Source organism: Balaenoptera borealis (genome assembly GCF_965194805.1).
Source record: "Balaenoptera borealis genome assembly, chromosome: 6".
In the NCBI taxonomy this organism is placed as follows: domain Eukaryota; kingdom Metazoa; phylum Chordata; class Mammalia; order Artiodactyla; family Balaenopteridae; genus Balaenoptera; species Balaenoptera borealis.
The window spans coordinates 71511001-71522422 of record NC_138863.1 but is presented as its reverse complement, the minus strand read 5'-3'; the positions used below and the strand labels follow the sequence as shown (position 1 = coordinate 71522422).

Sequence of the window (11422 nt, the reverse complement as noted above, 5' to 3'; positions counted from 1 at the left end):
GTAAGTTTTGAAAAAATTTTTTTTCTTAAAGCAAGAAGTAATAAATTTATATTTTACCCAGTACAACAAAAATAAGATGCTATTAATCATATGTTTAGAAACGGAAATACTTTTCAGGGAACAGGAAACATTCTTTAGTGGACGTCCTTTTCCACAGTTATATAAAGTTCTGCTTGTGAGGGACCATGATTGTCTTTGGATGAATAAATGAGGCTGCTGTACGTGTAGGATTTTATAGCTTAAAGTGATTGGAGACTCTTAGTCTTTATACTGTGATCTTTGCAATGTACAGTGCTTCTGGCTCCTTGGTTTAAACTAGTGCTTTCTTCCTTAGTTAATGTGATTGTAGCAAAGTAGCATACTTATATTCTATTTATCGACAGGCATATAATGCAAATTTCCTTTGGAACAAAGTTATACATGTATGCACATTTCATCTCAGGACACAGCAAGGGTGGCAGTGAGAAGAGGAATAGGAACTTTGGGAATAAGAATGCCCAGAGCTGAGGACTTCCCTGGTGGTGCAGTGGCTGAGAATCCACCTGCCAATGCAGGGGACACAGGTTCGAGCCCTGGTCCGGGAAGATCCCGCATGCCACGGAGCAACTAAGCCCGTGCGCCATAACTACTGAGCCTGCGCTCTAGAGCCCGCGTGCCACAACTACTGAGCCCGCGTGCCACAACTACTGAAGCCCGTGCGCCTAGAGCCCGTGCTGCACAACAACAGAAGCCACTGCAATGAGAAGGCCGCGCACCGCAACGAAGAGTAGTCCCCGCTCGCCACAACTAGAGAAAGCCTGCACGCAGCAACAAAGATCCAACACAGCCAAAATTAATTAATTAATTAATTAATTAAAAAATAAAAAAAGAATGCCCAGCGCTGTGCGTGAACAACCCGGACCACAAAACTACAGGTGTGAGTGAAGACAGACTACCTTTGCCCCCCTGGCATTAGAGTTTATACGCATTTAGGATTAAGTTAGACGGTAACTACCTTTCTGACAAACAGTGACAACTAAAATTTCTCTTATGATGAGACAGACTGGCCCCGAGAGGTGCTTCCACAAAATATGAGCACTCCTCAAAAAGGAACCAGCCATGTTTTTAAGCAATTCATAGCCTGCTTCTCATGCGCCAATAAAGTCAAATTCTACTGAGCAAATGCTCTAATTTATTTTATTATATAGGCATTCTGTTGATCGTAATGCTGACTGAAAAAGCGTCCAAGGACTCAAAACTTAGAAACCCTGTCAACTGTGACCAGAATGAGCGTTCACAGATTTGTCTTGTACTAAACCTCTCTTAGAACACAATTTATCTCACTCTGTAATATGATCAAGGAGATATTTAGGAGCTAAACACAAGAACAACTTCTACTTACGGCTGACACAGCTTCACCAGGTCCTGGTCTGTGGTGTTGGGAGGCAGCCCCCGGATATAGAGGTTCGTTTTGCTTAGCTGATCCCATCCTGAGTTGCTACTGCTACTACTGTTGTTATTACTGCTGGTGGTGCTGGGGCTGGGAGGGGCCATGGGGTGGGCTGGGACCAGAGACTGCTGGAAAACAAAGACGGCAGCGTTAGAACGCCAGACAGAACCGATTCGGCACCATTCAGAGGCTGTATGACCTCCCAACCAAGACGAAGTTACCAAAATACGCACACAGATTTATCTTCAGCTACTTTACCGCAGATTTTAATTTACACCTTAAAAAAGATCTGTTCATTCTACAAAAATACCCTCTCCTTCAACATGAATAACAGGATTTTACTCAGCAGAATATTCTCTACCTGCACCTGAAATAGGACTAAGTTTTTGTAAGATTTTATTCACATACTTTAAGGAACACATCTGATACTCAAAACGAACTTGCATAAAGTTATTGATAATATCATTTTAATCTACAGTCATTTAGAAATCACTGGACTTTTGAAAAGGTTTTCCAATTCTGAAGGACACTTGATTGAAAGTTGCTGACAATTTTATTGAGATGATTCTTAGGGATTAACAAAAAAAAAAGATTACTCTTCAAGTGTAAGGAAGTTAGAGTTCAGTCAAGAGGCTCAAATAAGGAAGCCTTCACCTAGTTCTAAGACAGGCCCATGGCTTCCTTGAGACATCTGGATAAGATTCACAGGTCGGCTGCCTTTCGCTCTGGCTAACCTTGTGAAATTTAACCCCTGTGAGAATGGTGTAGAAGCTGGAAGCCTTCCCAGGCCTGGCAGCAACCAAGGTAACTTTTACAAAGCCTTCAAGCCACGCTTGGTGTGGTTTCAGTTGGCAGTCACCTAGGAAGAATGTCTGAAAATGTACGCACATCAGATAATTGTTCACCAATCGAAAGAAACCACAGTTCTCTGTCCCTATGCCACACACATGACCTTTGAGGAAGTTAAATGGTTCAGTTTGACATGGAAGTCAGCTCACCCCAAAGTGTCCTCACAGCAAATGCTCTGCAGTTTCACACCAGGACAGGAATTTTTTTTACTTCACATCTTCTAAATAATAAATAGACCAACCAAGGACATCACTGACACTGAGTAACAGTTTGGAGAGGTAAAATTAGTCGTTAGACATTCAACAAAATTTTCAAATCTTACAGCTTGATTTTTACCACCATAAACAAGAAAATGAGGCATCTCTAGGACACAGTTAAATTCCACTTTAGAAAGTTCAAAAAGTAGACCCCCTGCAATAAATATAACCTTGCTGACCTTGTCAGCAATCTCAACTTTCCAGGATAGATTATCTGGCTCTGCACCCAGTTTCTGCCATGGCCACTCTAACTCCACAGTATTATCCTGAGGCACTGGGCTCCTCATGAATCTAGACATGTAACCATTTCTTCATGGCCTATACTATGAAGATTCTTCTTCTCACTGCCCAGCGCCCTTGCTAAATTAAAGTCAGAGTCCAAACACCACTTTATCTCAAGGGATTCTTTTTCAGAAAGGAGAGTTGCAAGAAGGGTTAACAACAGTCAATGTATAAATGAAGGCTGAACTTGAACCAGGAACATCAGCACTGCTTAATCCAAACAAAACCTGCCTGAGATCATATCCTATCAAATCTATTTGATTTATGCCCTTAATAAGCAGTTGAACTCAAATCCTTTCCTCTCATCCCTGTTTTTCTCTAAGGGATAAAAACTGCTTTCCAGGTATAAACTAAGCCCTTCTCCTGCTCTGCCACTGATGGCACCTCAGACCCCCAGCTGTGCCACACAGAGGTCTGTGTCCCTTCTCCAAAGTCACTCAGTATAACTGCTAGCTGCAACCTGCAATCAGCCAGGCACCCTCTATTTCTCACTTCAGCGAAGAACAGAGGGGCTGGGAAGGTAACACATACATACATCGCCACCCTGTTCCTAGTCTTCGATTTGCACAAAGAACTGATAGTTGTAGACATCTAGGCAAGACTGTAAGTTCTTCTTAAATCACCTCTGATTAACATCCGAGAACCTGTGCTTGCCTCAAACACAGCTTTTCACCATAGGACCTGGTGTGTTCCGCGCTGCAGTCGGGGGATGACACGTGGTCACCTGGGTAAGCCTTGCAGGGGTCTGACAGAAGCTGTGGCTTGGGTCCATGCCCACCTTGCAGTGGGACGACACCACCCAAAGAAAGTGAACCAGCAGGCATCTGCAAGACTGCATCCCAAGTCTGCCTCAGCTGTCACCTCTGCTCTTCCCTGGGGTGGAAAGTGGAGTGTCGGGCATGGACTTACACGATGAAAAGAAACATGTGGGCGTGTGAGTTATCTGGAGATCTCTCGGACATGAAGGAGCAGGCTTTTATTTATGTATCTATATTTGGCAGAAGCAGAGCCATGATCTACATAGCTGATGGAATGCATCTTTGACCGGCCTCCATATTTATGACAGCAATATTTTCCCATGCTGGAAGTAGGTGGGGAGCATATACAGTCTGTGCCTCCCCACTTTCTCTCTAACCTACTCTTTGGGGGAAAGAAATCTGCTAGTATTACGATCCCAGCTGGGAGAAGGGAGTTCCCGAATGCATCCTGAGGAGGATGACTGGTCTCTGGTGAGTCCTGGTGACCAAGGTTAAATTCAAATGTATCCTATTATCAACTCTCAGAAATAGTTGATGACTAAAGAGAAGAAGCATTAAATTAGTCCAGGTTGTCCATTTTCCATTTTCTGGTACAGAAAATTTTAGATCAACGATTGAGTTTTTAGAACTCATTGAAATTAAAAATGTAAATCCTGATAAAGACTTCCTCATGTTCAAAGAAGAAAATGCAAACACAATAAAGGAGTTTGTTCCAAAATATTCAGAATGGGTTAATGCTAATTGTAAGAGCGGGGTAATAATTACTGTCATATCCTGCATGTTTCATACGTGCCAGACACTGTGCCACGTGTCACAGTGCCATGCATCATCTTACTTAGTCCAAACGAGACAGATGCATTATTGTTCTCCCATTTTGCAGATCAGGAAACTGAGTCTCAGGAGACGCTAAGTAATGTGCCATGGTCACACTTTCAGTAGGCGCAGGGCTGCAATCTGAACTCAGATCTGCCGGACAACAAAGCCATAGCCCTTAATCTGTGCTCTAAATGGCACCCAAAACACTGTCTATATCCTAAATGAACTATTAATATTATTTCATTTTTCTGTTGCCATTCTTCCTGCAACTTAAATTATGAAATTCAAGTTTTTCTGAAATATGACACTTAATACCATTGGTGGCTAAGTTTTTTTTAAGAAAAAAAAGTCAAAGGTGCCTTTAAGTTAATGAGCAACAGTCAACTTGTGCTTTTTTTTTTTTTAACAAAACCCTTAAAAAGGTCAGTTTTTAAAATTCGACCTTATAAATCTTTTCATTAAAAGAATTCTGCAAACAATTTTGGAAAGCTACAGCACATTACAGCCGAATATCAGAGTCACCATTTTAGGAAGGCTCCACTTAACCAGTGAAGAATGAAACCCTCACTCCCAGATTGAAATACAAACACTGACAAGTCTTTATCTACAACTTCAGAACTCTGATCAATTTAAAGCAATTACACTTTGTAGTCAAGTGCCTCAACAGCATGAACAGCAAATTTAAAAAAAAAAAAAAAAGAAAGAACAAAAAAGCTTACAAGTGGACGATATTTTATCAAACTCCATTTTCATCACTGGTTGTCCTTTTACATTTTGCCTCTCAAAACCCCTAAGCTGCCCTAGAATTTGAAAAGACACTCCCCACCTTCCACCCCTTGGATGAAGCCTGTGGACAATTTTCACAAATTCAACCTATTTATTTAAGGAACTGGGTGGCTGAATGACCACAGCTAAGTGCTGACCCATCCCACAAGAGCCTAGGAGTCTATAGCTCAGTCTTCTCTGGCCTCATCTCACTGCTTCAGGTCAGGTAAACAAGATACCTATCAAGTTATCTATCCAAGGGCAGGGAAAACAAGCTAACTCAGTTTTCACAATAACATTTAACTAGGCTGAATTCACATGCCTTAAGTGATAGAGAAATTAAGTTGGTGGTGAATAAATGGGTGGCTCTGTTAGCAGAGCCTCTCTGCACTCCCTGCAGGAGTGGGTGTGGGCACCAGCAGGAAGAGGGCTTGTCAGCACTCAGGGAGGACTTCCTGTCTGGAACCACAATCAGGGAGGACTTCCTGTGTGGACAGCTCTGATGCCTCCATCCCGCCAGGAAAGCCCACTCACCTCCTGCACTAAAAGACAGACACGCAGCAACTACACGAACGGTAAATCTACTTCCCTCCCCATCACATCACCCCTCACCCCAATGCACATTAAGAAGTCTCTTCTATATAAGTGCAAATCTAAGTCTTTTTTAAAAACGGGATTAACCGTGTGTGAACTAAAAATATATTAGTAATCATATACATTGTTGTAGATTTCTATTCAGCAAAGAACAATAAAAAAACAAAGACCTGTCACTATAAATTCTATTGTCTTATTTCCTTCCTATTTCTAATAGGCTAAAGAATAGTGCTCTGACCAATCTTATAGCTGAAGCTGTTCTTCCCTCACCCCCTCACTTAGTAACTTTCCTAAGAATATATTTTGAAGAGAAGGGAAACCTAGTATCTGCCTTTTAATTACCCTCAAGTCTTCTTTAAGGCTGTCATCCTTATAGTTTAAGGTTATAATCCATAATCCCTGTCCCCATCCTGCCACCCCCTACACACACACACACACACACACACACACACACACACACACACACCCCACCACCAAACAGCAGGGAGGTTTACCACATCAACTATTTCCTTTATCCAGAAGCAAAATAATCATTACAGTTGCTCCTGAGAGCAGACAGAAGTCATGGACATCATCATTTCTCCAGGAAATAGTATAATATCAAGCTTGGCATGAACTGAGTACTACACAAAGGCACTGTCTACCATACTAATGCCATATACTGGTTCTTCTCCCAAAGCTTTCAAGATACAAAGGAAATTTAATAATTTAGGGGAATTATGGAACGGGGGTGGGGGGCAGATCATCTGAATAGGCCAATTTCGTCACAGTCAGAACATTTTTGTTGGTTTGTTTCCATTTAGACATCTGAGTGGCTCCAAAAGGGCTAGGAATAATAACTGAGAAAGATAAAGTTCCTGGCACAGGGAGCTGGGAAAGTACACAGCTGAGAAGTGGGAGGTGAGTTAGTGAGAGATGAGAAGCTGGCCAGGAAGCAGATGTTCTTCCGGGTAGGCCAGGAGGCGAAAGGACAGCACCGACATCGGCCCAGAACAATGTGCCCCTTCACACATGCAGGGTCTTACTCACCCATCATGTGGGAAGGAGGACAAATGGGCAGATATCAGGCAATCCCATTGGATGCCAGGATATCAAAGCTTAAAATCACATAGCTAATTAGTTAATGAACCGGGTCCCATATTGCCACGGTCCCTTGTTTGGAAACAAACTTTGTAGCCTCAAACTATGAAACTGAGCAATAGGTTATTCAGTATTTTTTTGCTGGATTCTGTCTGTCGAAGCAGAGGGGTCCATGTTGTTATGTTAGCTATTTAAAAAATCTAAAACTAAAAATTCCCAAGGCTTCGTAATTAATATTCACTAAGATAGTTATCAAATCTCATCCTTAAATGTAAAGTTGCAATCTCTACATAGAAATCTCTTTACCTAAGTCCATCAGATAAAAAAAAATAAATTTCAGACATGCAATGAAATTTTAAAATGTACCATTCCGGTGAGTGATGCAGATAACGGAGGAAGCGAATGAGTGGGTGGGACCCGGGGTTGGTGAAAAATCTGCATCTCCCTCGCAATTTTGTTGTAAACCTAAAACTCCTCTTTAAAAGAAGTCTTTAAAAAACAAAAAACAGGGACTTCCCTGGCAGTCCAGTGGTTAAGACTTCGCCTTCCAATGCAGGGGGTGCGGGTTCGATCCCTGGTCGGGGAGCTAAGATCCCACATGTCTCGCGGCCAAAAAACCAAAACATAAAACAGAAGCAATATTGTAACAAATTCAATAAGGACATTAAAATTGGTCCACATCAACAACAAAAAAAAACTTTAAAAACAAAACAAAAAACAACATGAAGATACTGGACTGAAGGCATTAAATATAAGTTATTCACCGGAAAGCTGGAAGGCCAAGAAAGTAAGTGAGGGGCTTAAGACAACGGGTTCAAAACTTCCTCACCAGAAAGCACATTCATTAGGAAGGAAAAGCTTTTAACTGTGGGCTCCTGGCCTTATCTACCCTTAACTGCATCACGTAAAATGGTGTGGTATGGTATGGTTTCTAAAAGCAATAAGAGTTCAACCAAGTGCTCAACCCTGAGATGAGATGAGAGGGGTGAGAGGGCCTGGGACAGAAAGGCTGAAGGCAGCTTCACTGAGGGAGTAGATGGCTGAGGGAGCTGAATATTAACGGCAAGTCATTAAAAACAGAGGAAGGGCAGTCCTGAAAGGGGTGGGTGTGTGGGGAGAGGAGAAGAGCCCACCAAGATACAGACAGGAAGCATCATTCCTCATGAAGCCAGCGAAAAGACCAACCTCTTTTCCTTGGTCTTTTCCCTTGGTTGGCTCAAGGGTATGCTAGGACAAGCTGATGTTTGGGGAGGAGAAGGGGTGGGGGGGGGAATGACACTAGAAAGGTAGGAGGATTACCTAGAAATCGTATAGAATATGGATATAATGTCACACATGACTGTTCAGAGTCTCACAGGGAGAACAGAAAATTTAAAGATGATAAATGAAGAGCATAGCTTGTGGGGGACATAAACCTAAGGAAATTCTCCCCCCTCCTCTCTACATACAAAAGAAAAATGACTGAATGGAAAAATCTGGAGTCCAGTCTTGCCTTGGCCAGTAACTGGAGCATCATCTCTGGGCAGCACAAGGTCCTCGCCTGGGAAATGAGCAGGTTAGACTGGGTGATGCCTAAGCTCCCTTCCATTTCCGAATTCTAAGGCTGGATAACGCTTCTGGCTGTCTCCAGCTAAGGCATATCACGACAGAACCCAGCCAGGCCCCTGGGTACTCTTATCTACCTGCACCAACAGCCAGAGAAATGGAGTAAGAGGTTGAATCAGCAGAGCCGAGAAAGAAGACTCACCCAAATACATGTGCAGCTAGAAGACAGACAGGAGTCGCACTGTGGTCCCACCTCCCTACACCACTTAAGCCAAGCACAGAGTCCCTATTTAGCCACAGATGTTTATGAGGAAATACAGTAAATACAGAAGCTGTACTAAAACTACAACTAAAGTTTAAAGAAACAAATTAAAAAAAATTTTTTTAAAGATATAATACTCAGAGTTCTTATAGCCAGAGTGGTCTTCAGGTGAAAATATTATAGCTGAATAACTTGGACCTATTGAGACTTTTTGTTGGTTAACAGCCTCACATCTTTCTGTTTCAACATGTAATCAGTAAAAAGTTGCATTTCACATTCTATTTAATCTCTTATATATCAAAAGACCATGTAATAGCTCCAAAACCACCTTAAAAGAAAGTTCATAACAACCAGCTATTGGAACACGGTAAACAGAAAATCCTGCCAAACTTCAGGTACAAAATTGATTACTCTTCTGGATTCTGAATGCAGGTGCATAGAGAGTGTTTTTATTCTCTTCCTGGGTCTCAAATGAAGAATTTTCAAATCCACACCTGTTTTGTTCCTTGACACAGAGCCCTGCGAAGGGAAAAGAACAAACTCTTCCTTTTTACTCAAAATAAATTGAAAAAAGGAAATTTCCTAAGGGAAGTGCAGCATTACCTTTATCATGACAGCTCAGAACACCTCTGCAAAGCCTGAATTTCCTGCCTCACCCCAATGGAGTTAGGATACCAGCATGGTCAACTTCCTTCCAGCTGTTTTTAAAACTCTACGTACAGTACAGTTTGTATCTTCTAGCATTTCTTGTAAGTAAAGAATTATTGCTGAGATTGCAAAGTCCTCAGGGTGGAAATTACCTATTTAAAAATATACTTTCTTTACACTACACAATACTTATTGAAAGTACTGTAAAGTGATTAACTAAACATAAAGTTAGAAAAATATGAGCCAGCTTACTACCCCCAAAAAACCCCAAATGAATTTATTCAATTTTTTTTTTTTTTCCAAGATGCAAAGGGACATGTGAATAAGCTTGCAGTATTATGGGTTTCACAAATTAGCCCCTGGAGAAAAAAGCATTATCTGTACTTTCAGGAAACTGAACAAGTATTTGAAATCTTCCCATAATAATAATACAAAAAATGAAATCATATCTGACCGTGTTGTGATTTGTATATTGCCAAAGTAAAACGTCAACAGGAAAAATTCCTGAGTTACTACAACTCAAAAAAATTAATAATCACATTTATTGCTTTTTCATGGTAAAATTCAGCAGTTTACATCTGATGCAATATGGATAATTAGTGTAGGACAGCTTTTTATTATGTATCTCTGTGTATGTATTTCTACGTAAATGTCTGTGAGCAAATAGAAGGGATTAAGCAGATGGTTGTCTCTGAGACACAAAGCACAGTGGCTTTTTTTTTTTTTCTTTATTGCCTGAGATCCACCTAAAAAATTAACTTTTTGCCTGAGATTGAAACACTGTATACACATACAGGCAAAGACATAGAAAACTGAAACAAAAATTTTGTGAAACAGTTATTTTCCTTTACCGTTTGCAATGTACCCTAACAGTACCTTTTCTTGCCTATTTCCTTAAATAAGAAATGCTGGTAGCGACTTAGTAGCGGCCTACTAAATTGATTCCACACCCCACTAATATTGCCACTTGCAGGTTACAAAACAGTGCTCTGCTGCATTTCTCAAACTCTGATGTGCACAGGAATCACCTGCATTGTTAAAATGCAGATTTTGACTCAGTCATTTGGGTAGAGCCAAGATTCTGCAGTTCTAGCAAGCTTCTGGGTGTTGCCCATGCATAAGGCAGGACTCAAGGCAATAAATACTCTTGGTGAGTGACAATGAATTCTAGAAAGGGCCCTTTCCAACTTTAAGAAGGAGCAAGGTGCATCTACCCATAAAATGAAATGAAAACCTCTGTTCATCTGCTTTCCAGAGCTGAGAGAGACATCAGAGATCATGCAGTCCAGTAATTCTCAACTGGAAGTATAAAAGAATCTTAAGAGATGGGTGGGGAGTGGAGATAGGGGCAGTATTTTTATTTTTACTCAAGAAGGCTTGACTTTTAAAATGTTGATAAACACTGATCTAATTCAATACCTTACTTTTCAGGAAACCCCTCTGAGGCCCAAAGAAGTCAAAGCATGTATACGTCCAATGTTGTACAGCTAATTCAAGGCAGAACTACGTCTCCCTTCCCACCAGTGCTGTCAAAAGGCACCAGCCCTTATTTGCTACAAGGATTGTAGCAATTATAATGGTACATGCCAAGTTTTCTCAATGAGTCTTAAAAAGGAAAATTGATGTGCTAGTCTTGTTAAGGCATCATAGAAAAAGTGTATATTTTGTACTGCCTCTTTTACACCTCATATTTTAGATTGCTTACTTGGATGTCCAAGTGTATGCTAGACATCTAATTTCCTGCTTACCAAAAAAAAGGAAACTCACACCATCTATTAAATTTACAATTCAAAATTCCTAAAAAATTCTTGTGAATGCTACCACTCTATTTTTGTGTTTATATTAAAAATTTGTGAATAATACAATCACTATCTGTACCATCTACAAGAAGATACACAAATCAAACAGATTTAATTATAGCAATTTGTTGCCTTTGTGTCAGAGAAGTACATTCAGGGTCAACTGGCAATTTAATAAGCTTAGATTAGAAACCTTTGAAAAGTCTCTAGAATTGTCCGCCCACTCTCTAGTCTCCCTATGTATGCCACAAATTCACTCACTTAAACCAAGAAACTTCAACCCTCAGTTTCCTTACAAAGAAACTAGAGACTTGGAAGATTTTCCTTTCATGTATTCC

The 11422-nt window shown here is 40.8% G+C and overlaps 1 protein-coding gene and 1 long non-coding RNA gene across 14 annotated transcripts in view; one reads left to right on the top strand and one right to left on the bottom strand.

The window, feature by feature from the left end:
- RBMS1 (RNA binding motif single stranded interacting protein 1) overlaps nt 1-11422 on the bottom strand; it is a 206540-nt gene that overhangs the window by 88556 nt on the left and 106562 nt on the right. For 10 of the 13 annotated variants that reach the window (XM_082395369.1, XM_082395366.1, XM_082395358.1 and 7 more), the window contains exon 2: nt 1382-1557. In XM_082395369.1, coding sequence (XP_082251495.1) covers nt 1382-1557 — 176 coding nt within the window. The remainder of the gene's footprint in view (nt 1-1381; nt 1558-11422) is intronic. The other 3 variants (XM_082395363.1, XM_082395367.1, XM_082395365.1) reach the window with 1 other exon arrangement.
- Nucleotides 1-11422, top strand: part of LOC309630300 — a 60211-nt gene that overhangs the window by 38013 nt on the left and 10776 nt on the right. The gene's annotated exons all lie outside the window — the stretch shown is intronic.